The 27,801-nt window shown below is 43.0% G+C and overlaps 2 protein-coding genes across 2 annotated transcripts in view; one reads left to right on the plus strand and one right to left on the minus strand.

Moving 5' to 3' along the window:
• The window catches only part of ITGA5 (integrin subunit alpha 5), a 93,531-nt gene extending 87,689 nt beyond the window's left edge, over positions 1 to 5,842 (plus strand). The window contains exons 25-30 of the mRNA XM_032210304.1: positions 301 to 453; positions 1,171 to 1,272; positions 1,897 to 2,010; positions 2,494 to 2,595; positions 3,526 to 3,648; positions 4,713 to 5,842. Coding sequence (XP_032066195.1) covers positions 301 to 453; positions 1,171 to 1,272; positions 1,897 to 2,010; positions 2,494 to 2,595; positions 3,526 to 3,648; positions 4,713 to 4,796 — 678 coding nt within the window. The 3' untranslated portion in view covers positions 4,797 to 5,842. The remainder of the gene's footprint in view (positions 1 to 300; positions 454 to 1,170; positions 1,273 to 1,896; positions 2,011 to 2,493; positions 2,596 to 3,525; positions 3,649 to 4,712) is intronic.
• A 3,096-nt stretch (positions 5,843 to 8,938) lies between these two features.
• On the minus strand, positions 8,939 to 27,400 carry KRT8 (keratin 8). The gene is made up of 9 exons (XM_032209905.1): positions 26,967 to 27,400; positions 21,743 to 21,951; positions 18,783 to 18,843; positions 18,590 to 18,685; positions 16,969 to 17,133; positions 14,679 to 14,804; positions 13,079 to 13,299; positions 12,705 to 12,760; positions 8,939 to 10,014 (listed from the first exon to the last, which is right to left on the minus strand). The coding sequence occupies exons 1-9, from the start codon at positions 27,288 to 27,290 to the stop codon at positions 9,821 to 9,823; spliced, it is 1,452 nt and encodes a 483-aa protein (XP_032065796.1). The 5' UTR covers positions 27,291 to 27,400; the 3' UTR covers positions 8,939 to 9,820.
• Between the last annotated feature and the right edge of the window lie 401 nt (positions 27,401 to 27,801).

The raw sequence follows: 27,801 nt of genomic DNA on the forward strand, positions 1-27,801 counted from the left end.
TTTGCTGACTATTGTTATGGCACTAGCCTTTATTGGCATTGCTCTTCATTTGATTGCTGATCAAGATATCTTTATGAAATGGCTACAGTTTGTCTCGTGGGCGGTCTTGTTAGCTCAGCTGGACCTGTTCTGCATTATAGTCCTGATTTCATGCTGGTTTGCAAGGTCATTCAGCAGGTGATAGGTTTCTCTGCATCTCAGCCTTGAAGGACAAAGTAAACGAGCAGCCTTTTCTAGAATGAAGCGGTTTCCCGGTTCCTTGGATAATTTCCTCTATTTCTTTTCTTTTCCTTTATGTAGTTTGTCAATGAGGGCCCCAGCGCCATCAGCGAAGGAGTGTTGGACCTCAGCTGTCCTCTCCGAGTGCAAGGACGAGCTGTACTGTACATCACCCGCTACATGGTGCAGGCAAATTGTACCTCCAGCAGCCCCATTAATCCATCACGTCTACAGGTAATAGGGGCCCCCTGTGGGGGTGGGGAGGATACAAAGGAGGAAGCGACTTGGCCTGTCCACTAAATGTTGAGACTGGAGTTCAGCTCCTGAAACCTAAAGGCACCAAGCAAGATAGTTTAGAAAATCAAAATAAAGAGGAAGGGAGCAGTAATAAATTGTAGGAGACAGCAAATTCCCCAAATTTGTCTATACATTATTTGGTTACTTTAATAATTTGCCATTTTTCCATTCAGCAATGGCAATGTTGAGCGTTGTCTTCCATCTCAAATCTTCCCCCTTTTGGTAACCTGCTTGGGTTTTTTTTGCCTGCAGGTGTTTTTTTTTCATAAATGTTTCAACAAGTAGCTTGTTTCCACAAGACATTTGCCTTTGCTCTGTGTTAGAACATGCCCAAGCCTGAGACTGAGTTGTAACAACGAGGGGGGATTTTCTGCTATTGGGAAGCCTGTATCGCACAAGAGCACTAATTCTTGGAGTCGCCCTGGCATTCAAAAGAAGGGCCTTTTCTGACTGGCAGCTGTATTACAATACTTTGCAAAAATACCCTTTGATACCTTGAGCTAATCACACCACAAGGAATGCCTCTGTTTAACAGGCCATGGAGAACTGTATTAACCTAATCAACAAGACTACAATTGGTAGCTACAGAGAATTAATTTATGAAAATTCACATTTGCAATCTCTCTCTCCCCCTCCGTCCCTCCCTCTGTTTAGCTGGAGCCAACTTCAACACCTCCTCCTGGGCAGGAGCAGCACTATGTACAGAAGCAAGATGGAGTATGGAACACGGGCAACATTGGAGGCACTTTCCCTCTGGTAAGCCCCACATCATCATTTTAAGAAACGTCTTCAAAACACAAAGTTGTGCTCCGTATCTTTGATACCCTTACGATGTGTTTAGGACCAACCTAAAGAGCTGCACTAATATTTCCTTACACCACAGTGTTTTCTCATTGTTTTTGTCGACATCGTCCCCCCCCCCCCACAGAGTCCATGGAAGTTGGGTGGCCAATAAATTTAAATTTAAATAAATAAATTACATAAATAAATACACGTGGAAGATGGTTTTCAAAAAGCAGCACTAAATGCATTTTGGTAGCTTATTTTCAAATCTAATCATGATCCTTTGTTTGCCATAGTCTTCAAAAGTAAGATGCATCCATAATGCAGAGAAACTTAGGTCTAATGTCCTGATTCACATTCCCTTGGTTTTAATAACTTCCCCATTCTGTCGTCCTCGAGAACTTAGACTGTAATTCTTATTTGTTGTATTGTCTGGGAATTCTGAGATATAATCCAACGTGCAAGAAGGTCAAGTAAGGCCAGACATTCAGGTTCACAAAGATGCTTGGCCCAAATTCTGCCTTGGAGGTAACTAAAGGTTGATGAGATATGTTCATCCAATGTCTCATTTGACCATTCAATGTTCTTGCGCTGCAGAAGTGTAATGAGGATGAATGTTTCCAACTTCACTGCCGCATGGGAGCATTGCAACGGCTAGAAAGTGTCAGCTTACTCCTCTATTTTCGCATCTGGTCCAAAAGCTTTCAACAGGTAAACTTATTATATTTTTGGTGTTCATCAGACCTCAATTGTTTGGGACAAATTGTGTGTGAGAGAAAGAGGGAGAGGGAGGGAGAGAGACTCATATTTTGGTATTCATCAGGCTTCAATTGTTTGGACAAATTTTGTGTCTGTCTGTCTTTTTTTCCCCACCTTCCTTACTGTTATTCTTGGTTGTAGCAGTAGCTGGCACAGAAATGAATGAAAGTTAAAGGAATGGAATAACTCAAGCTAAAAGATCACAGTTGCCCACCTCTGATCTATGTACACACAGAAAAAAATGTAATAATCCCAGCAGAAAAATAACGGCCTGCTCCTTCCCCTTCATTTTGTACAAGTGTTAGCTTTCATAGTATTAAGCATTTGGGAATGGGATACTTAATTCCTCCCTATTAAAGTTCTTTCACTTCCAGTACATCTATCCAACCCAACATTTGTGCAGAACCATTCTCATGATTCTTTCCCCACTTGCAGAAAGAGAACTATCCTCAGGCTATCCAGTGTGACGCTGTTTACCATATGCAAAAGGTGCCCTACAAAATCCAGCCTCTAGAGCTCCCCACCATTGATCTGAAGGTCAGTATTATCGGTTAGAATAGAAATATTCTGCCCTTATGAATACCAATTCTTCCAAGAGGATTCCAATTTACATTAAGAAAATTACGAGACATTTTGCCACAACAGAGAGAGCGATTGGGATCAGCTCAACTCAGAGAAACAGGTAGCTCTTAGCTCTGAATGGGCGGGGTCAGTCCAGCTTGGATATTTTCTTGAAAAGTGGATACATGAAAGTTATAGTAAGAAGGACACAAGTGGAGTAGGCTAAGTAATTTTTCCTCTTATAATTCAGGTGTTGGATTGCCTGGTGAGGCTGAATGATGTGAAACCTAGGATAACTAAAGAAGGCTAGCCTCTTTCTAATGGCCTATTTTGAAATTTATGAGAATGACATACCTGGCACCCTGGTGGATTTAGGATGCTTTATTCTTGCTTATTTATTAGAGAGGTGTAGTGGCCTAGTGGTGAATACTCTTACCTCCTATTCAAAGGGTTGAGAGTTCAATCCTAGGTAGTAGCAGATTATCTCCTAGGAGGCAAAGTAAAAATACCTGCATATGGCATCAGGTATGGCATCCTGGTAAATGCTCAGCTCGATTCAGTTTCCCCAACACTACCCCTTATTAATGGATTACAGAGTCATAAAGGGGAGTTTATTCTTACTTATTTGATTTACAGTATATCCCATCTTTGCTTCTGTACAGCTCAAGGCAGTGTACGTAGTGTTTCCTCCTCCTATTTTCTCCATAACAAGAGTCATGCTCTGAGATACTTATTTACTCATACCACATATGGTAAAATTATTCATCTTATGTACAGGTCCTTGTAACATTTTGAAGAATGACTTATAGTATATATGTTGATCCAACAGACTTAGATGCTACCAATGTAACACCTTCAATTACAACTTTTGGATATCTCTTATTCATGCTTCCTTTCTGGTGACAGGTGTCAACATCAATCCATTGGGCCAAGGCAGAGACTAGTCAGGGTGTTCCTCTATGGATCATCATCTTAGCCATCCTGATTGGGCTGCTGCTGTTAGCACTGCTCATCTATGTGCTGTACAAGGTGAGTTCACGGAACAACCTAATAATTGAGGAATTCAGGGTTGGAGAGAAAACCGTTTAAGCTCTGAAGTACTGGGTATGTCTTGATTTGTAAGGACTGCAGATGTAAGAAATTATGAGTAAGTAGGGAGATTCTGAAATGTCAGAAGCCAGTTAAAAGCTGTGGGGTATAGAATGTTAAGAGGTGTCAATGGGGGAGTGTTTTCAGCACCCTGGACAGCACCTGAATCTTCTGCAACACCTGTGATTTTCTAGCCCTGCCCTGGTGAATTGACTCTGACTCATTTCCCTGTTATTCGACAAGTGTACAGTTTGGCCTGCAACAGAGAATTGCAGCCCCAAAGCACACACAATTACCTTTTTAGCATTCTGAACCTCCATGAATCAGCCTGTACACAGTCATGAAAGTGGCTTGAATCAACATTTAGTGTTTTTAAGAGACACAGTTTCCAGTATTCAGCTGAAACTCTGCAGGTGGGGCGTGATGCACATAAACATGTAATTGAGCCAAGAGTTTTTCATTGTTATGGCTCCAGTCCTCATGAGTTTAGAGAACTACAAACTTAATTTTATAGCATTAATTAAGTTAAGACCCAGTTGGATATCATAATTTCAAGGCATCAGGCTAGAAGCACGAACCCCGCGAATTCTAGTCTTGCCTTGGACAGAAGGACAGCTAGGCGACCTTGGGTCAGTCAATCCTCTCTTAGCCCTAGCAAGAGGATAGTGATAATAAACTCCTTCCACAAATGTTGCTTTAAAAAAATGCAGGGGCTTGTCCAGGTGGCCAAGAACGATTCAAAGGCACTTAGAAATGACAGCAATAAGTTAATGTCAGGAGATACTCAAAGAGAGATGGAAAGAGAAAACACTCTCTTGTTTTTAAATAAAAATCTAGAGGTATTTCTATACTACTTTTATTACAGTGGTGTTAAGAAGGAATCATAAATGTGCTTCCACAAGACCACTCAACCGCAATGGAATTTGCCCTGAAAAAGAATTCGGTGGGTGATGTCCTGTATAGATGCTAACCTTTCTTTCTTTCTTTCTTTCTTTCTTTTTTAGCTGGGCTTTTTCAAACGTTCCCTTCCTTACGGCACAGCCATGGAGAAAGCTCAGCTGAAACCACAAGCAGCTTCAGAGGCCTAGCAAGTCAATGTTGCCCTCTATGTATGTGTGTTGCTGCTGCCACCGCCCTGCGAAGAGGCACTCGGATCGCCCATCAAGAGCACTGGGGAAGAAGAAGGATTCCAACCAACACCAGCAAGGCGTAGAAGGGCAGGGCCACAGACACTGGGCCCCTTGGACGACTGCAGGGTTCCGTGCACCAAGCACCTCTGCTTTCCCTCCGTGAAAGAGGCTCCAACCTTGACACTAAGTGCCCTCCTTTCCCAGCCACTCCCGTCCCCTGAGGCTTGGATCATACCAACAACTTGTGTCCTGAACTCTGAGGGCTGCAGCAGGCATTCGCTTCCAGCCCAAGGGAATACTTGAAGCCGCTAGAGCGGCAGGTGCTGGCCTGATTTCAGGCCCCTTAAGTCAAGCTGTCTGTTCCGTCCATCTGCGGGGAAGGGATTGTCGTCGTGGACAGTTCTCAAGCTGCCGGTCTTCTTTAGATTGACACAGCTTGGTTGAAAAAAACAAAAGGAAACAAAAAATAAAAGCACAATCACCTCCTGAGTCCAGCTCTTTGTCCTCCGTGGGCCAAAATGGAGGATCCTGGGCTCTCTCTCTCTCTCTTTCTCTCCTTTCCGGTCTTCCCCGGTTTGCTTCCTGTGGAGGACAACATGGGGCAGAGACTTTATCTGGGAAAGCAGGATGCTCCCACAATGCCAAAGATTTGCCACATTAGGAAGCCAAGCCATCACCCGGTGTCGGCCCGGACTCGCCGACGGTCTTCGCACTGATCTCCGGAAACCGCTTGAGATGTTTTATTTTTCAGATGCCACTTTAATGAAAAGAAGAAGGAATGAGGAAGCGAGGGCCACCTCTTGGTAGCAGAGACAGGGGTTGCTGTTTTAATTTAAAATGTCCAATGTGCAATAAATGCTTCCCTATTTTCTACTTTTGTCTACTTACTTAGTAAATGTTAGCGCCATGTGGTTGGCTATGGGCGATACAGCCTCTAGAACTGCTTGTTTCTGCCCAACAGAGTTAGAATTTTGATGGTGTAAATGAACAGGTAGCAGGAGTCATGTAAAAGAAACAGCTGAGAACTTTGGTCGAATCATTATTTGGGATGGTTATGAAGACAGTCTTGCAAAACCAGAATGCAGAAGCCATTTTGGGATGCCCTGAGAAATCTTTTCTCCCTTGCAATTCTTGTTATGTGTCCCCAATTAATATATGACCTAATATGGAAGTGAAACATAGCTGTGCAAATATATCTTTTTAAGTATTTTAAAAAGCAACATAACATGGGACAAGTCAGCTCAATGGAATCAAACACAACAGGAAAACAAGCCGTAAGAATATAATGCAGAGCTGGGTAACAAATAGGAGTAGAGCATGATAAAGCTATTTGAGCTGTGAAAGTGTTTCAAAATACTGATCTTGGTTTTTCCAAATGAGAATATTGAGAGCAGGTTTGGAATATTCCTCGTCAGAGCTTCAGGGATGGACCTGTGCAAATCTATTTTTGAGGCTTTTGTGGAAAAGCATGAAAACATCACATTTTTTGCCGAATAGACATGTTGGACCTCAACCAATAGCAAAATAACAAAAGGGAAGGGAAAGGCCAATAAAAGCAAGATGTGTCAGTGGCCAAATCACAGACTGCATAGGCTGTGTTAATTAATTCAATTACATCAAATGTGTGAACTTACTCCAGTAAATAAGTTTGATGACATGTTTCCTGCAGAGCTTTAAACTGTCTAATTCAGAATGTGCTTGAATAGTTAGGCAGCATTATTTATTCCTTACGTAGCCTCATGGGGATGGATGTGCATTATTTCTGGTTACTGAAGTCAGCCTGATACACCGATCACAAGTCTCCTTGTGGCAAAGTGGAAACTCTAAATAATCAGTAAGTTGGTTCATATGTGGTGTACGTGAAGCCTTCATGAGAATCATTTGGGTTGGGTTGGGTTGGCAGATTGAACCCAGTCAATGGGTTTTGTCCAAAAATCATAATGAAATATGTCTTAAGTGCTAGTAAGTCGTATCCCAAATTAAGACTTGAATACAATTACCTCTGTAGCATCCCCATAATTGTGTGATCAAAATTCAGATGTTTGGCAGTTGGTTCATATTTATGACCGTTGCTGTGCTCCAAGGTCATGTGATCCCCTTCTCACAAGCCAAGTTAATGGGGAAGCCAGATTCACTTAACAACTGGGTTACTCACTATCAACGGCAGTGATTCACTTAACAATTGGGGCAAAACAAATTCTTTCACTTAACAATAAATGTTGGGCTCCATTGTGGTCATTAAGTCCAGGACTACCTGTAATACCATGGTGCTCTAGACAGCTAAAAATTATTCTGGGTGTTATGCTATAACTTTCCATCGCAACAAACATTCCCTCTTGATAAGCCTTGCTTAGAACTTCTAGATCAGTGATGGCGAACCTCTTCTCATGTGGAAACATCACACAGGCTCTGGAAAAGCCGAACTTCCGGGTTTTAGCGCACATGCACACCAATCAGCTGGCTTGCACACATGTGCAGGCCAGTTTTTGGCACTGTCGCGTGCACAAAGGGATCACACTCCTGGAAAAGGCGGACTTTGGGTTCTGGTGCACATGTGCATCTGACAATCAGCTGGCCGGCGTACATGCTATGCGCATGAAGGACAATGGATTGTCACACACACATGCACACCAGAAACTTGGAAAACAAACAGGCAAGGCCGTGTGTGCCAGGTGACATAGCAATAGCAGTTAGACTTATATATCGCTTCATACGGCTTTCAGCCCTCTCTAAGCGGTTTACAGAGTCAGCATATTGCCCCCAACAACAATCCGGGTACCCATTTTACCCACCTCGGAAGGATGGAAGGCTGAGTCAACCCTGAGCCGGTGAGATTTGAACAGCCGAACTGCAGTCAGCTGAAGTAGCCTGCAGTGCTGCATTTAACCACTGCGCCACCTCGGCTCTCTGTGGACATGGTGTTCCACATTTGGCACGCGTGCCATAGGTTCACCAACACGGTTCTAGATGTATGTGCACAAGCAGGGAAGGTTTTTATTCGAAAAAAAATGTTTTGTCAACCCTAGGCTGTTCATGGAATGTTAAGATATGCTAACATTTGTCTTCTTGAGCAACCATGTGTCAGGAGAGAACCAGTTAAAAATGAAATGTTTGCAAGAAAACAAGCAAGCTCAAAAGAACACCAACCCTTCTTCTTCATTAATTAGTATTTTCCTCTGCCAGCGAGTGGGAGTTTATTGTAGCCTTTACCCAACTCAAGCCTCCTTTAACATGTTACCCTCTTGGTGCCCTAGAGAGAGGGGGGGGCTTCCAATAAAGCACCAAGTAACTGGGATAACGTGTTTCTAAGAAAAGGTGGCTCGGTAGCTAAGACGCTGAGCTTGTCTTATCAGAAAAGTCAGCCGTTCTGTGGTTCAAATCCCTAGCGCTGCATAACTGAGTGAGCTCCCGTTACTTGTCCCAGCTTCTGCCAACCTAGCAGTTCGAAAGCATGTAAAAATGCAAGTGGAAAAACAGGAACCACCTTTGGTGGGAAGGTAACAGCGTTCTGCGTGCCTTCGGCATTTAGTGGCTCTTCAGCTTTGAAACGGAGATGAGCACTGCCCCCTAGAGTCAGGAACAACTAGCACATATATGCGAGGGGAACCTTTACCTTCTAAGAAAAGGTGGACCATTGTGTTATTTTTGAGTATGGTCCCTCAGAACACTAGCTTTGCCCTATCACCATCGAATAAGATACTAGTTTCATAATCCATGTGAAATGATGCTTTAAAAGCACAAAGAGCATGACATCCCTAAGGGGACATGACCCAGCCATGTTCACCTTTTTAAATTCTGTGTCATTGAGAATTAATTTCCATTGGTTAACCTTGGGAACAAATCTTAACTGCAATGTATGAGCATTTGCACAGGGAGCAACCTCAGTGGGCCTTAATGTCAAGAGAACTTTTGAGGGGGCTGGTTGTCTCCCCTTCCCAAATTCCTAAATGCAGGGCTGTTAACAATCTATTTGTGCTCTGAAAGCACCGAATGCTTTTTTTGTTTTTAGCAGACGAGTGATTGGATTTCTTCTGCTTTTCCATTCATCCTTTATCTTGGGCCTTCCCATGAGTAAACGAAACACAGACTGAAAAGTTAAGTCATTTAATATCAAAGATTGGAAGAAAACCTTTTTATTTCAAATAAAATGAAAACAATGTGAAGTTCTTAAAAAAAAATCTTCATGGAACTAGCTTGCTTTGTGCTTCTGCCCAACTCGGCTCCCACTTTACCCTCCTCTTCCTAGCATCCCAATCGGGTGCACTGCAAAGCTCCCATCTTCTTTAGATAGCTAGTGTGAGAATTGCTGTCTCCAGTGTTAAGACTTGGGTGGATTTTTCAAAATCCCCATCCTTCAAAATAAAATGTTTCCAAGCCTTTGTTTTGATTGAAAATTTGACCTAAACGCTATGCCAAACAGCAAGAGGGGTGAATAATACAACAGGGCAGCTTTTAAACGATGTGAAAACTACAAACCAATTCTTGAGGTGTCCATCTCTACATACAGTGGTCTAAAAAGAGTTAATACTTCTTGCTAATCCTAGCTTGGGAAAGTCGGTTTCCTGCCTTCTTTTCAACAGCTGCCCCTCTACTGATGGGAAAGTGTCAAAACCATGAGATCCCTTGAGGGAGAGCAAGTGTCTTTTTCCTCCCTGATCACATCTCATGCAAGTCAGTGGCAATGGTTTGTGGTTTTCTAAAAGCAGCTGTGGACTTCCCAGTTGCAGCTGGACTCCCAAGTCCCACCAGCCTCCTCCAGCATGGCCAGGAAAGGGCTGATGGGAGCTGTAGTCCACCAGTATCTGACAAACATAAATTCTTCCTTCTAGAGAAAAAAAAACAAAGTTCGGCAAGAGAACAAAGGCATTTCTTCCCTCTCTTCTAACCTGTGGCTCATCTTCTTAGCTAAATTAGGTAAGGCTTATTGGATTCAGGCACTTTTAAAACCGTGAGTGGTTCCATTGCTCAAGACCCCCACAGAGCTAGTTTGACAGCACATCGGAGGATTCAGACACCAGCTTTCCATCGCGGGTCTCGATCTTCTTGATGACAATAGCCTTGGTCTTGGTGCTGACGGCCGAACTCTCCATGGGCAATGTATTTATGGAATATCCACCGCTTGAGTAGGAAGAGCCGTAGCCACCTCCGTAATTGCCGTAGCTGCTGCTCAGGCCACCTGGAAAAGATAGAGAACATTGGTAAAGGAGAGAAGAGCAGTTTCCAGCACTTGGTATCTTGGTTTTCGCTTTTATCTCCAAATCTAGAAATTGGAAGCGTGGCACAGTAAGAAGTGGGTTATATGCATGGATTTTCCTCATTTCTTTCCCAGATGCAGAGGAGACCCTCTCCTGCTACCTTGTCCAGTTATAGTGGCATCCTTTGCCATGCCAAATTCCCTAAGGTGAGGACTGGGAGATGAAAGGAATAAATATAAAGGTAAAGGTTTCCCTCTCACATATGTGCTAGTCATTCCCAACTCTAGGGGGTGCTGCTCGTCTCCGTTTCAAAGCCAAAGAGCCAGCGTTGTCCGAAGACATCTCCGTGGTCATGTGGCCAGCATGACTAAATGCCAAAGGTGCACAGAACGCTGTTACCTTCCCACCAAAGGTGGTTCCTATTTTTCTACTTGCATTTTTACATGCGTTCCAACTGCTTGGTTGGCAGAAGCTGGAACAAGTAATGGGAGCTCATGCCTTTACGCAGCACTAGGGATTTGAACCGCCAAACTGCCAACCTTTCTGATCAACAAACTCAAGTGTCTTAGCCACTGAGTCACGCTGTCTACACCTGAGATTAAAATAGACTCGGGTTTTCCCTACTGCTCTCATCTTACAGCCCGTAGACCTCAACTTACAACAGTTCACTTTATGACCAGTTGAAGTTAAATGGCCTGGGAAAAGTGAGCTACAACTTTGTTCACCCAACCATTGCAGTGTCTGTTGGCACAGGATCAAAATTCAGACGCTTAGCAACTTGTGAGGGTTCAGGTGTCCCAGGGTCAGGTCCTCACCTTTTGTGACCTTCTGACAAGCCAAGTCAATGGGTGAGTCTGATTCACTTAACCTTGTTACTAATTTTAACAACTGCAGTGATTCACTTAGCAAGGAAGTCCTAAAATGGGGCATAAAACTCACTTAATGACTGTTTTGCTTAGCAAAAGTAACGTTGGGCTCAATTGTGGTTGTAAGGTGAGGACCACCTGCACTTCTCCTCCCAGTTGAAGACCCATAGGGAAGAGGAAAGGATAAGTAGCAGGCCATTTCTCCAAGTTTAGGGGAGCGGATACAGGCTCATATTTTGTTTTGATTCTCTACACACAGAAATACACACTTTGTGCCCATATCTTCCTCATGTGGCGCTGTACAACTGCACCAAATTTCTGGAAATCAACCACTTAAAAACTTGAACAATGAGGTCTCAGAATTGCCAATGGTGGGGGCGGGAGATAAGACAACAAAATTTGGCACACCAAATGCTACTTCGGTCTTTGTTCACTTGCTGCTCTCCAAATGTATTGGACTGTGAATTTTATCAGCTTCTCATCCAGTTGGAGATCATCAAAATGGAGTTCCAACACATTTGGAAGACACCAGGTTGATGAAAGCTGTTCTGAACAACCTCCAACTGCAGATGCTTGCAAGCTGCATCTTTTAGACCAGTGTTTCTCAACCTTGGCAACTTGAACATGTTCTCTGGCTGGGGAATTCTGGGAGTTGAAGTCCAGACATCTTCAAGTTGCCAAGGTTGAGAAACACTGTTTTAGACAAGCAATGGACAGACCCTGCTTCCAGCCTCTTTTTCTGCCAGTTAATGGCACAGCTCCCACATTCACACTTGAAATTTCCATCCATTTAAAAAGAAAAGGTCACACACCAATTTTAAATTTTGGAAAAATCAATCTACTATCCATAAAGTCTCAAAAATACTGCTCGAGCAATTGCTTGCAACATAATCTTATCATGGGCACATCCTTGCAACTACTTTATGCTAAAGCCAGTCTCCAGCTTTGATCTTTAAAGTATCTCTGGAGGATAAATAATTTCACAGTGCCTATTTTTTATCACTATTATTTCTGCAAAGTAAGAGAGGTTTTTTTTTAAATGCAGAAAACTAGTTTTCTCTACCCTGTACACTCTAGATCTACTGGAACAAAGCTCAGGGATGGGGAAAGCTGCAAGGAACAGATGCCAAGAGTGGCAAGATGGATGGCAAACAAATTTAATAAAAAAAATAATTAAAAAATAAACTATTTATTGCCCAGCCAAACATGCTTAAAACTATGATGGTTTGTCCTCTTGTTTGTCTTCATACTGGCTCTTATTTCTCTGGCAACTAATCTGCAGTAATTTTCAACTGCCATGGGAAGTAAGAAAACTTAAGAAAAAAAACTAATAAAATAGGACTTGGGTGGCATCACTTAAAGCCATAAAATCCAACCCTCAACTCAGGGAAGAAATCCAACTTCATATGCTGAAGTAGTATTACAGCTTTGATTGAATACACATCGTTTTGTAAAATAGAGGAAGTGAAATAATTTTATTTCACTTCCTCTATGGAAAAAAATTCGTCGGAAGACAAGCCATTCCTTGTTAAGATCAGCGTAGGTATCAAGTTAAACAGGTTCCCAAATGAAAGCAAGGGAAATAAACATCACGTAACAGTGTTGAAACACGTTGAGATCTAACTCGGCAATCAAATATTTTTATATATCGCACGCCACCCAGAATTGCAATTATGCGAATTGGGCGGCTGTCTTCTAAATCTTCTAAATAAATACAGGATTCCCTGCTCTGGTTAATTTCTGACATTTGCATTGATATCTTGATCACCCCTCCCCCTCTTCTTCAACATGCGACATTTCCTTACCTGAATAACCAGTTGTCTTGGTCTGAATGCTGAGATTCTGCATTCCAGATTCCAGTCTGTTAAAAAAGAGAAAGGGTTGGGGAAGAGTCCCCCCCCCAAAAAAAATCAGTCAAGAAATGATATTAAGTCAGACAAAATGCAAGTCTGACAGAACAAGTTCCTACAGCCAAGTTGAATTTAAAACAGTTTCTTGATGCATCAAGGATCTCAATCCCAGTGTTATATGCTAGCGTGGATCACTATAGAGCAGGGGTCTCTAACCTTGGCAACTTTAAGATTTGTGGACTTCAACTCCCAGAATTCCTCAGCTTTGCTGGCTGAAGAATTCTAGGAGCTGAAGTCCACAAGTCCACATATGTTGGGCCAATCCTTACCTGAACTCCTCTCCTTCCAGCAGCTTCCTGTAGGTGGCAATCTCTATATCCAGGGCCAGCTTGGTGTTCAGCAGCTCCTGATAATCCCGCAGCTGACGAGCCATGTCTTGTTTGGCTCGCTGCAAGGCACCATCCAATTCGGCCAGCTTGTTGTTGGCATCCTTCACGGCCAGCTCCCCACGCTCCTCTGCTTCAGTGATTGCCGCTTCCAAGCTTGCACGCTGTACGGGGGCAGGGAAGAAAGAGTTGAAACAGCAGCTCAGGTCTCAAAACCCAGGAAAAAGGCAGCGGGTGGAGAGGATACGGCTGTTATCCAATATTCTCACCCTTCTGTGATACGGGCAATTAAGAGACAACGGACAGATTTTTCCCTAGAAATACAGTTAAAATTAAGGAATGAGAACTGTCTCTTCCCAGATGAGGATAACTATACTTGATCAAAGCACAATTAATTATAATTGGATTGAATGACTCCTGTTCTTTCATATCTCCTCCAAAGAAGGTGAAAGCCACAAGCAAGGTTCTTTACCCAATCCCTTCCTTTTATTTGTGCAAAAAAAACATTGACACTATAGATATTAAGGTGAGAAACTGTGCAGACCCCCAGAATAACCATATTCCACCTATCATAGGTGGAAATAACAGGGATTAGCCTGAATAAAATGCAGAGAGGAATGCAGCAGAGGTGGTATTCAGCAGGTTCTGACCAGTTCTGGAGAACCGGTAGTGGAAATTTTGAGTAGTTCGGAGAACCGGTAAATACCACCTCTGACTGGCCCTGCCCCCATCTATTCTTTGCCTCCAGAGTCCCAGCTGATCGGGAGGGAATGGGGATATTGCAGTAACCTTCCCCTGCCATGCCCACCAAGCCACGCCCACAAAACTGGTAGCCATAAAGTTTGAATCCCGCCACTGGAATGCAGGCCACCATCACCACCCCATGAATTCAAGAAAGCAAGAAAGGTTGAAAATCCATCCGTCTCTGCTTAACATACTACCTTTTGCTGTCAACAGCACCCACCCACATTCCCAGGCCTTCAACCATACCAGCAACCCCCACCCCTATTCTGCTAGATCCAATGGCAACACTCAAGACTTTAGCCATCCATTTTTTGTGGTCACAAAAGGAAAGTCAATTCTAGTCCTCTGAATGGCCTTCAAGGGGTCAAATAGAAGTCAGTGTCTCTCAGGCATTTACTCCAGAGTCAGGAAGCTACAGCATTTCTGCAGCCCAAGACTACAGGATTAGAAGAGTTGTGTAAGCCAGAAACAGCATAGAGGAGGCAACTGGTTCTCCAACCTAGTTGGAGACGAGACTGTACTAAGGACCTTTTATGTATACAACCATACAAGTTGATACCATCCACTTGTGGCTCATCCTCACTCTTGCCCTGCAATAGCTTGGGCTTCTTAATACAGACATTCCCAACCTAGCTGATACTGAATCATATAATCATATCCATGTTGTTGGTGACTGTAGGAGCTCTGGTCCAATAACTCTGGATGCTGGTAGAAAGTTGGAGAAGATCAATGTTCCTTGGGGACAAAGCTATAGCTCTAAAGCCAACTTAAGGAGGATTGCAGAAGACAGGTTTCTGACCTGGCCTTTCAAACCATCAATTTCTGACTGCATCCGGGTTATCATTCGATTCAGTTCATTGATTTCATTCTTGGTGCTGCGGAGGTCATCCCCATGCTTGCCTGCCATGGTCTGGAGCTCTTCATACTAAAGAGAGGAGACAGACGAGACAAGAGATGTGATGACAGGAAGACCACAGGAGCAAATAAGTGGTTGCAAAGACTACAGTTCTTTATACATCCATAACACACCGAGCGCCCAACCATCTCTTCAACAAAGGGGTCCATAGTACAGTATTAATTCCTAGAACCGACTCCTTAATTCCAATTAAGTTGTCACCTAAATTTCAACCTGTCTAGATCAGTGTTTCTCAACCTTGGCAACTTGAAGATGTCTGGACTTCAACTCCCAGAATTCCCCAGCCAGCATTCGCTGGCTGGGGAATTCTGGGAGTTGAAGTCCAGACATCTTCAAGTAGCCTAGGTTGAGAAACACTGGTCTAGATTACTTTGAGGGCAGGCAGAGGAGATTGGAGAATTCATTGACTGACACTCTAAACTCTGGTTTATTTTAAGCACCGTCAGCTATATAAACCAGAGGCTTGCTTTCGCATACCTCAACTGAACCATAAATCACAACAGTTAAAGTTCACATATCAAAATCAAACCAGCCACATGAAAGCTGTAGGCAATATTACCTAAAGCTATCGTGTGGCTTGTTTGATTTTGATATTCATTCTCCAATCCCATCTGAGCCAAGAGAGCAAATGCAAAAGTTAATCTCAGAGGAAAATGTCTAGTTATCTAGCCTCCTTTTCCATTCAAACAGCTGGTCTACTGAAGCCGCCATGGGTGTTTTGACTAACAACCTGAAAAATGCATCATAAAACTCAAGTGAACCACAAATATTACTTGGATAGCCTCAGGCAAGTAATTGTCTCCTAGTCTCAATTGCCTTCTCTATTTGCAATGAAAATCATAATCTAAGGCTTCCATTATTGGCGTAATAGTGCTATTTAATATACTGTCCAAGTTATACTGAATACCAAACAGTTGTTTTTTTCCAACCACACTCAAATAGTAAACCTCAACCCTAGCCAGCATGCCATGAAAGGATACCTAGGACCACCACCAAGGGAAAATGGAAGCCACAACTGAGTAAGTTGTGAAGGCAGAAGAAGAAGCGATAGATGGAAACTAATCAAGAAGAGTGTTAGGGATTCTCAATCACCGAAAGTCCTAGTTGTCCCAAAGGTGCTTTTTTTTTTAGGAGGCAATTGGACTTTGCTTTTTCTTTGGAAACATTTCGCTTCTCATCCAAGAAGCTTCTTCAGTTCTGACAGGATAGTGGGGAATGGGATGAAAAGCAAAATGTCTTCAAAGGAAAAACAAGAAAGTCCAGTTGCCTCCTGAAAAAGCACTTTTGGGATAAATCAAGAAGAGAACCAACCAAGAACGAAGGGGAAATTTCCTGACAGAACAAATAATCAGTGGAACAACTTGCCTCCAGAAGTTGAGAATGCTCCAGCACTGGAGGTTTTTAAGAAGAGATTGGACAACCATTTATCTGAAATGGTATACGATTTCTTGCCTGAGCAGGGGGTTGGACTAGAAGACCTCCAAGGTCTCTTCCAATTCTGTTATTCTTTATTAATCTCCCAGTTTCTAGCCTGATGCCTTAACCACCACACCAAACTCTATTGTTTTACAGTTTTTACTATTAACTATCTCTAAACACCTCTCCTTCATTTTGCTGGTTATTGCTTTTCAATTGTATTTAACACTGTATGCTAGCCAGAGTTATTATGGAATCAGGCAGCTTTAGACATTTGACAAATCAATCCATCGATAAAATAAAGAGTTATTGCACTACAGGGATTCTCCAGACTTTCCCCGTAAAAAGGCCAATATTTTCAACAGATAAAAAGAGTGAGGAAAGGATTCCGATGCTCTGCAAAGAAAGGAGGTGGAGATGAGCAAAGTGAAAGAGCTTCCAGAGCAGGGGTCTCCAACCTTGGCAACTTTAAGACTTGTGGACTTCAACTCTCAGAGTTCCTCAGCCAGCGCTGGCTGAGGAATTCTGGGAGTTGAAGTCCACAAGTCTTAAAGTTGCCAAGGTTGGAGACTCCTGCTTTGGAAGAGAGAGTGAATGCTGCTGCTCTTTTGTCGCTGCATGAAGCACTGATTCCTTCCTTTTGTGACATGAGTTATCCCCAACTCCTAACATGAATGAAGGCCTTGTAGCTCTTCACTGGGAATTAATTTTTCATCAGGTATGGTGGAGGAAAGCCAGAGTCAGCATGGAGCCTCACCTTGATCTGGTATGTCCTCTCTGCCTCAGCCCGGCTCCTGTTAGCAACTTCTTCATACTGAGCCCTGACTTCAGCAATGATGCCTTCCAAGTCCAGGCTGCGGTTGTTGTCCATGGACACCACCACAGAGGTGTCGCTGATTTGAGACTGCAGGACACGCAGCTCCTGTATCAAAAGGTAACATTTAGAAATTATCCAGAATCAAACAGGGAACCATGAGGTGCGGATTCAAATCTTCCCTACTCATTCCTCTACTCACAAGAAACTTCTTTCTTATTCGACAGGTGAAGTCTCAAAACTAATGGCAGAACTAGTTGAATCCCCCAGTCTGTGGACTGACTTTGGGCCATGGCATGACAGAAACCAGGCCGCGCAAACAAGCAAAGTCCCATCTGCGGGATGCAGGCAACACACAAAACCCTGTCCACTCTGGCCCATGGAAAAACCTTTCTCCACAGAACCGGTCCCCTGCTGCCCGAAAGGCTGGTGGCCACTGAGTTAGATAGTTAAAGAGAAAACTTATTGCAGGCCGAGCACTGTCGAACATGAAGAGGAACCTTGCTAAACCTGAAACTTCTCTAGGAAAGTTTTCAGTAAAAAAAAATGTGTGTGTTTCCTAGCAAAGCAAATGAAATCAAACAGGACTTTGTGAGGGATATCCTCATTAAAGCTGATTGTAGTCTGTAAATTTCTGCAGCCTCAAAGCTATTTCTAACCATAGCGGCCACAACTCGACAGCACCTTTTCTGTCCCATTTGCATGGAAAGAAAAAAAAACACATTTAATATAGGTCATAAAATAGGCTAAACATAATGTATAAAAGGAAGAAAACATGTCTTTCCCACCCAACCCCAATGTATCCTGGCTCTATGTTCTTTGCATCATCACCCCTCTCATTTCAGCCTTTTCCCCACACAAATGTTTCACCAAAAGTTCTCCTTTGTATAAAATAGTAAGCAACTTACTACAGCTTCCTACATGATTCTCATATTTCATGCACTAATGGAAACTAGATCAGAATGTCACTGTGTAGAAAGGCAAACTATAATATACATGATATATGATATTACCCTGTTTCCCCCAAAATAAGACCTCCCCAGATAATAAGCCCAATTGGGCTTTTGAGCCCATGTGCTAAAATAAGCCCACCCCTGAAAATAAGCCCTCCCTGAAAATATTGCAACATGGCAGCAGCCAGGTGACCACGCTCGCCCACCTCCTGCACCTCAAAAATAAGACCTCCCTGAAAATAAGGCCACGTGCTTATTTCGGGAGTCAAAAGAAAATAAGACCCGGTCTTATTTTTGGGGAAACACGGTACATAAAGTATACATAAGAATAATTACCTTGTTTGGAACTTCTTAAAAGGCTTTGACACAACACTAGAGTCATCTTGGTGCAGCCTCTTATTAGCTTGCCAACCCCATTAACTAGCCCAAGGAGTCTTTGAAATTAGCTGCAATGGCCAGTCTGGCCTGTTTTGGTATGTAGAAAGGGAACATGATGAGATGACAGCCTTTTTGTCATCTGATCAGACACCACCGTTCCTTGCCCTGCCCACATCTTCAAAAAGGGTTCATTTTAAAAAGCCGCTCTTTGCACAATGAAATCCACTACCTACCTCATCATAAAGGTGCCTCAGGAAGTTGATCTCGTCCGTCAGACATTCCAGGCGGGATTCCAATTCAACCTTGTTCATGTAAGCCTCATCCACATCCTGAGGGAAAGAGTGCACCCTTGTAAGTGAAGACTCATTCACAAAATCTCAAAATTGTGATAATTAAAACAAGGAACATGATCAGCCTGCCACTTACCTTCTTCAGGAGGACAAACTCATTCTCCTTTTCAGTACGATGGTTGATTTCATCTTCATATCTGCAGGGCGAAGGAAGTTAAGTGGTTTTTATTACGTGCAATTTGGACCAACGCTACAAGCACTGTGTGCTAGGATCACCATTAGAAATATGTAAAAATAGTGATGCATCTGACCATGTGCCAAGTGCTGCATCCCCTGACTAATCACTGCCAAAATATAGATGCTGGGAGTTAAAGTGGAAGGCCCTAAATTAAAAGATCATCATGGTTTTAAAAGGTTCATTTTCCGATTAACTTTGTTTTTGAATATGTTATTTACAAAGGCAGAATAAAGTAGATTAAGAATGCACAGGACTGCATTTGTATTTTCCCAAAGGTTACTTTTTGAGTATTTTTTTTGTGCTTCCCATTATGAACATTTCCATTGGCCAGTAAGTTTTTGGTCAGTGTTCATTTATGCATAATATTCTGTTAAAAATCTTCATGAAAACACGGCAGCTGCACAGTTAAGTTCATAGTTCAAAGTGAATTGCATTATTTGGACAGATGTCAAATAACACAATAGCAATACATTTAGAGAAACCCAGAGAATTCCTGGGGCAGCAGCTTACTATTCAAACCAACAGACGTTTGCTGAGGGTTTTTTTATATACTGCCCATGTCCCTCTTAGGATGCCTTTCAGGCTCTTCTCTTGTCATATTTTTAAAATCCTATTTAGATTTTGTTTTAATTTTAAAAAATGTGAAAAGCTGCCATTCCGCAATTTGTCAACCACTAGAATTACAATAACTGTATCTGCAGAAATGCCCTTGGAGCCCATAAGGAACCCTTGAATATAAAATATGTAAAATGGCTAAAGACATTACTTAAGAATTGGGTCTACTAGTCCCTCCCCCCAAAAAATCCACAACAAACCAACTGTTAAATCATTAGTAGAGGTAGAGGATAACTTAAAAGCAGTTTAGGGATATTTTCGTCATATTTGCTTTCTGGCTACAATCCTTGAAGTGGGCATATATTACAAATAGTCCTCAGGTTACAACTGCAATTGGAACCGGGAACTCTGTTGCTAAGCAATATAGTTCTGAAGCACAATGCCTTGTGACTATATTGTCAGATGACATCACTTAACAACAGCAGTTTCAGTTGCCAGATTTAAACAAGGACCAAGCAGGCATTAAGTAAGGGACCTCACAACATTGCAACTTACTGATGGCTTCCCCATTGACTGGTTATGGGAAGCCAGCAGGGAATATTTGAAACAATCTAAATCGTATGGCTGAGACTTGCTGCAATAGGCATGAGCCTCCAAGGATGAGTCCTCCTCATTCAGCACCTTAACTATGAGTGACCGCTAACAGATGGTTATACCCAAGGACCATCTGGCAGAGTCAAAATGCATTCGGCATCAGCTACCTTTTTGTCTGCTCATGTATCCCTTAGTCCACACCTTTATAAAGATGAGAGTGAGACCCACAGATGGCAAATTTAACTATTTACATGGTTTCTCATGAAACACTTCTGGAGCTGGGAAAGTTGGAGCAAGAATGTGTCAGGGACACTTGATTTGGTCACAAACTCGAGATACCACAGGTTCTCCTCCTCCTTAACTCTCCCAAGAGTGGATGTGAAATTTCAGGGTGTGACACCAAAAATATGTACAGGCAAGAGGTCATCTGCACCAGCCATTCTTTCCCATGCTCCAACACCCACTTTCTCCAATCCTAACTTTGTTAGCGCCTGTCCAGTTCCCAATCTCAGAAATATTTGGAAAGCTGGAAATTCTTAAGACAATATCCCATTCCCTCCATTGGAAACAGTCTCATCCAACTTGGTATTCCAAGCCCAAAGGTATCCCTGGAGTTGCAGCACCAGCCTGCCAGGGAAGTTGAAAAGGCAATGGGGAAGAATGACATACTAACAAAGCAATTTGTCCTCAATGTCCCTGCCTCCACTAAAAACAGACACTTGCAAAACAAGTTAGGTAATTCTCCCATTAGCGCTTTGTCTTAACAGCAATCTTGCTTGGTACAAAGCAAGACACCCAGATGTGTGATGAGGGTGTGCTACCACGTAGAGGAATAGGACTGAACAATTCTCCTGGCAGTATCCTCCCATCCTCAACTTCCTCAAACACTTCAAAGAGATCATATATGTGTTTTGGTTTACCGCTTCCCTTTTTCTGGAAATAATCCCTGCCCAGCCTTATGGTACAATTCCTTTGTTTAGCATGGTTTGATAAATAAATCCTTAACATTGTTGTCCTTCCAGTTCTGTCCACTGAGTTTTATAGTTTTATATTACACCAAATAAATGTGTATAGGGTTACCTGGTTGACATAGGTCAAGATTAAGAGATTGGGGCTATGATATCAGTGCAAAGTCAAATACAAGGATGGCAAAACCTAAAAGAAGAGAACCCACCAGCAGCCATTAACAATTTTAAGGTGTGGCAGGGATTTAAAAAATAGTTTGGGGAAACTAAGGCATCACAGCAGAATGAAGGATTGCTGTGGCATTTCCACAGGTCTAAGGGACATGATGGCTCAGTGGCTCAGACACTGAGCTTGTCGCTCAGAAAGGTTGGCAGTTTGGAGGTTCGAATCCCTAGTGCCACCTAATGGAGTGAGCTCCTGTTACTTTTCCCAGCTTCTGCCAACCTAGCAATTCAAAAGCATGTAAAAATGCATGTAGAAAAAGAGAGACCACCTTTGGTGGGAAGGTAACAGTGCTCCGTGCGCCTTCAGCATTTAGTCATGCTGGCCACATGACCACAGAGACGTCTTCGGACAGCGCTGACTCTTTGGCTTTGAAATGGAGATGAGCAATGCCCCCTAGAATCAGGAACGACTAGCACATATGTGCGAGGGGAACCTTTACCTTTTAAGCATAAGATGGGTGGTAAAGCTACTTTGTCCAGCCCAGGCATACCCAAAGCAATGGAACAAGAAGGACTCACTTGCTCTTGAATTCTTCCACCAGGCCTTGCATGTTTCCCAACTCAGCACCCAGCCTTGCCCTCTCCTGACCCAAGTTTTCCAGCTGCCGGCGTAAGTTGTTGATGTAGGCCTCAAACATACTGTCCATGTTGCTCCGTGTAGTCTTCTGATTCTGCAAGAGGCTCCATTTGGTTTCCAGCATCTTGTTCTGCTGTTCTAGGAAGCGAACCTGAGGGGGAAGGGAGAACAGATCAGGAAGTAAATCCCTGATACTTCAGCAGCATCCATGCAGCTCTGCAGCTCTTCAGCTGGGCAGCCCCATTTATCTTTTTCATCAGAGGTCAAACTGGTATTTCCCTGGCATAAGGTAGGCCATGTTCTACTGGCTTAAGGTAGCCATCACCCCACAGTCAGGAAAGGTTCACAGCAGCTTGCAAAGCTGTAGTTCCTGCTATTAGTAAATGGATTCAACAGGCCTTCCCAAACTTAATACATTATTAAGTACTATTTGATTACTAGAAACATCTGAGAACAAAAGATATACATGCTAAGGAATATGCCTCTTGGCTCAATGCATAATTTATTTGTGGTGTCTCCTGGATCCCCAAATAGAAGTAGTTGAGGAAATGAATCTGCTACAGGTTACTTTGTGGACATTATGCCAGGTTTTATTTTAGATTTAAAAGATACAATCTGAAACCCTACAGTTATAGGTAGCCTTTTCGTGTGACTGCCATTCACCCCAAGATATTTCTGAAACTTGCCACTAGATTGTTAATATAAACAGAACATTAAATTCCCAAGGAGCAACCATAATATTTACCTGATTTTAATTTAGCTTAATTAAATTTAGTTCTTTCCCAGGGTCTCCTACTTTCTGGAATGTGAGCCGCTGCATCCACAAAGAAATCAAGTGTGGCTTGTAGCCCCAAAGGAAAAGATCTGATTTATTTGAAACAATTTTAAATAACCGGAAAGCCAGATTAAAGGAGAAAAAAGACAGCTACAAATTGTAGCAGGTTGGGCTAATGAAAGCACAAGCAAATAATAAAAATAACTCAGTAATTTCACTTTAAAACCAAACACAGAAGTGCCATGAAAAACATTTTACATCACACATTGCTTTGCCTATTCTGACAATAATTGTCAGAATAGGCAGAGAAATGTGTAATGTAATATCTCAATGTGACATTCTTCCATTGCATCATTCCCATTAGCTAAGGAAGATGGGTCTAAAGCAGTGGTAGTCAACCTGGTCCCTACCGCCCACTAGTGGGCGTTCCAGCTTTCATGGTGGGTGGTAAGAGTTTTGTCCGATACTGAAGCACTTTCCTTTTTTTTAATTTAATTGACTGTTTTTAAAAAATTCATAGCATTATTTTAAAATGTTCATTAGGTTTTCATAAAATCACCATTATTGTGGAACCGGTGGGCAGTTAGAAAATTTTACTACTAACAGAGATACAAAGTGGGCGGTAGGTATAAAAAGGTTGATTACCCCTGGTCTAAAGTGTCCTGGGTCTGAAAGAAATCAGCAAAACTGGAATTTGAAAATGCTCCTTAAATAGCTGCTTGCAGGAGCAAACTTTTATCATCTCAGTTTAGTGTGTTTGGTTGTGCCACCCTGCAAAATTGACAATTCCCAGGTTCCCTGTGGATTAAGCCTGCTCCGAATAAAAGGACAGCAAACAGATTTATTTTTTTCCCCCAGAAATGCAAGGTGAAGAGGTGCATGGCTCCTTTGGGGCTTAAGGTGCATCGAACATTCACTGGCCGAAGGCCAAATACTGTACTTCAAAGTGTAGGAGAGGCAAGAGCAAAAGTGAAGTCTGATTTAATTTGAATTAGACCCAATGAATTTGATTACTTCTCTCAGGCCTACAATAACTTTTCCCCCCTCCACTCACTACAAATTACAATTTAAAAGCACTCTGGGGAGGGCACACCCAAAGCTTTGGGAGTACACCTCTGGTCTGGAAACATATTCAAGTGATTACATACCTGAAAACTGCTATTACAGGAAACAATGTTTAACTTTTGAAAACAGTCCTAACATGTGCGTGGGTCAAGAACAGTTTGTGGGTTGAAGCCTATGCCCAACAACCCTCCTTGGGGCAAGAAGGGTCTTAAAAAGCCTCTTGTCACCCTGCCTCAACATATCTTATCTGAGCCATGGCAAAGGCAGGAGAGGAAGCACTGGTGATGGAGAGTCAGCACCTAACCTGAAGCAGGGTTAGCCAAGAGTTAAAACATAACCTGTTTTTAATGGCGGAACACGCTTAGCAATTCAGAAGATTACTGAAGAGGCAGATGCTTTAGTGATGGAGTAACTGCAGCTTGACAGTCTTGTGAGAAGTTCACACACTAATGAAAGACTGAGGCATTTATTATAAAACATAAAGACAGCTTTGGAGGAACCATTTTGCCTTAGGGAGGGGGAAGAGCGGGAAGCGAAGCAGGAGGAGAACCAGAAGAGGAACAGACTGAGAATAGGCACAGTGGGAACTAGAGTTATGTTAAAAAAAACTCATTTTCTATTCATCTGAGTGCTCATCCAAATGCCACCATTACCTTTTCCCTCCCCCCCTCAAAAACATTTTTGGTATCTCCTTCCTTTCATATGGTCTCCTGCCAGAAAGTTTTAGGCTGATAGAACTGCAGAAAAACCAGTTGCTACCAACCTGCCTTCCATTGAGGACCTGTATACTGCAAGAGTCAAAAAGAGGGCTGTGAAAATATCTACAGACCCCTCACATCCTGGACATAAATTGTTTCAACTTCTACCCTTAAAATGATGCTACAGGGCACTGCACATCAGAACAACTAGACACAAGGACAGTTTTTTCCCCAAATGCCATCAGTCTGCTAAACAACGAATCCCCATAACACTGTCAAATTATTTACTAAGACTGTATTACTATTATTCTGTATTACTATTATTCTTCTCTTCTTTCCTAGTACCTATCTCTTTCCACTTATGGCTATAACCATGTTGCTTGCATCTTTAAAATTTATATTGTTTTGTTTCCTAGTATAATTTGATTATTAGTAACCTATGACTATCACTAAGTGTTGCATCTTATGATTCTTGATGAATGTATTCCATTTTATTTTTATGTACACTGAGAGCATATGCACCAAAGACAAACTCCTGGTGTGTCCAATCACACTTGGCCAATAAAGAATTATATTCTATTTACAAACAATAGGGAAAAACTGTGGATTAAAAAGTGCACTTCTTAGAAGCAACCAGCTCAGTTAGGCCCAATTGCTTTAGGGCGCATGGTGAGAATGCTAGGGGGTAGCTCAGGAAAATCAAGAGACACTTTTCTCCCAAGATTTCAGACCTCTGTTGATGCAGCATTCTGGCATTAACAAGAGCAGAAGGTGTGGTCGCTCTCACCTCATCATATGCTTCAAAACTGGTAGAGGTGTTCAGGAAACACCTGAAGCTGCAGCACCTGATTTATTATGAGCCAAAATAATTAGGGGAAATTGCTGCTGGTTTCACACATATAGTCAAACAATCTCTTAATGCATCTAGTTTCCATTTAAAAAAAAAAAAAAGTTCACGGGGTATGTATCTAGAATTCTTTTATTATTCAAGGAATATGTAGGCAGTTCCAGCTTTGGAAAAACCTCACCCATGAAAGCAGCTGGTAGCAGCATGGAGGGAGCTCTGCAGAAAGCCACCCACCAAACTGAGAACTTTCCCACTTGTACCTTTAGACCTGGAAAATAAATGTTACACTGCATGTTCCTTTCAAATTGGGGCAGTTTTCCCGTTGCACAGTGCACACATTGAGCTCCCATTTGCCAGCTATTAAGAAACTAGGAGTGCATTGCAGAATTCTTATCCTGCAGCCACCCTTCCCAGGCATGGGCATTGTTCCTCCCCTCAGTCTCCTAATGGCCTTGACTGCAGCTTAATTGTTAAGACCACAGCCTGATACTGGTTGAATACTAAATAGAAAAGCTAATCAAATAATTTATCTGTAGTTTAAAGGGTTCTCCCTGCCAGTACCACAAAAAAGGCTGTTTTTGCACACACAAGTCCCTCAACGATACTACTGTACATACAAGCAGCAGTCCAGCTTCACTTATCCACAGCTGACATACCCAGGCTGCAGAAATCTAAATGACCATCAGGTGGCAGCAAAGAGGTAAGGAAAGATAATCTTCAATGCTGGCTAGAAACCATCTGGATTTTTGCAGGCCAGATATCATAGCCTTGAGGAGGAAGGCAGTCATAAGGATTAGCTACCTTTGTGAAGGTACAATACCTCTGCATGTGTATACACATTCTGTTGCAATACAATATGTATTGCCCTCAATAATTATAAGCATAACAAGTTTAGAAAGATAACAGATAAGAACAGATAGAAAGAAACAAGATTAATCAGCGTTCTGTTCTTTGTTCATTAGAGGATAAGCACACTAAAAAACTCTATCCCCAAATAATGCAAGCATCCAGAGAATGTATGGATATCTGAACCGAATCTGTTGTCCTTTTAAGCTCATAACTGCCAGTCAGCCTAACAAAGGGTATTTTCAAGATATAAACTAACCAGATTCATTTTTTTCCAAGCAAAAATGATTTACCCAGCAAACTGTAGACCAATAATGATTAGGTCAGCTCCAACACACTAAGCCAGAAACAAAGTAAACTTTCAATGCCATTAACTTTTGTCTCAAGCCAGTGGACCATAAACTTGGTGTATCATCCCGGAAATTCAGGAGGTTTTGTCAATAATATAAAAGAGTAGAATGCCATCTGCTCTGCTCTCTCACAAAACATGAAATTCGAGGCTCGTCTTACTACGCGTCACACCTGTAGGAGCAGCTTTTTGCTCGGCGTCCACACCACCACTCAAGTAGTTTGAGTCCCTCTACAGAAACACTCATGGGAGCAGGAATTATTCTCTCCGGCTTCCAGTCTCTAACCCCGTTGGCAGCCCCCCCCGCCCCCCCCCACGAAGAATTCCCTTGTTCACAAATGCCGTTGGTGCGGCGGGAGGGGAGGGAAGTCCTCCAATTCCTCCGCTTTCTCTACTACGGACGTGCACTTGACGCCTTTTTCATTCCTGCCTCAGTTTCCCCAAAACTTAACCTACAAGTTTTGTAAGAGCAGAGACTCATTTTGGGCAAAACCGGCAGAGAAACGTCGCTGAAGAAATAACCCCCTTTTAAGCCCCCTACTTCTGTAAAGACCCGCCCCCCCCCACAAAAAAAAAACCCACGCACCTTATCAATCAAGTTGGCAAACTTGTTGTTGAGGACCTTAATCTCTTCTTTCTCCTTGGTTCTCACTTGCTGCATGGCGTGGTCGACTTCCAAGTTGAGCGGGGCCAGCAGGCTCTTGTTGACGCTGACCGCCGTGATGCCCCCCATGCTCCCCGGAGAAGCTCCGCGGAAGCTGCCCCCCCCAACGCTATACCTGCCGCCCCCGAGGGCGGAGGAGGAGGAGTAAGAGGTGCTGATCCGAGAGCTGGCAACGGGACCAGGCGTGTAAGACCGGCTGCTAAAACTGCGGACGGTGCTAGACGTGTTCCGGTAATTCTTCATCATGGTGGGTTTGTGGGGTTTGTTGTTTTTTTTTGCAAGGAAGCGCGGGAGGAAGACGCTGGAAGAATGCAGGCAGCTGGAAAGCAACGCAACGCCAACGGCGGAGGAAGCCGGGCGGCGACTTATATGCAAGCGCGTTGGAGGGGGGGGGGCGTGGGGAGGAAAGGGCGCGGTTGGCGGAGAGGACGGCAGCACCTGAGTGGCTTTTACAACCATGAGGGGGCGGAGCTCCAAAGCTCGGATACCTGCTTTGCCCGGCAAGGGAGCTGCGCCTTTTAACTCTTTCCTAGCGGGGCCCTGAGCCACGGAACGACACGTCTGCGCGCCACCTTCGGGAAATCTCCCCTCCTCCTCCCCCCGCCCCCGCGATATTCACTCCAGCTTACTACGTTTTAAGTGTTCGGGCAGAGAACAAACCCAAAGAGGGCAGCAGTTGCCCAAACTTGTGCTGACCCGGGACCCTCTCCCGGGGGATGCCTGAGCTCCCCAACCCCCACGGGAGAGGAGAGGCGCT

The sequence above is a fragment of the Thamnophis elegans genome, chromosome 2, assembly GCF_009769535.1.
Source record: "Thamnophis elegans isolate rThaEle1 chromosome 2, rThaEle1.pri, whole genome shotgun sequence".
Taxonomy (NCBI): Eukaryota; Metazoa; Chordata; class Lepidosauria; order Squamata; family Colubridae; genus Thamnophis; species Thamnophis elegans.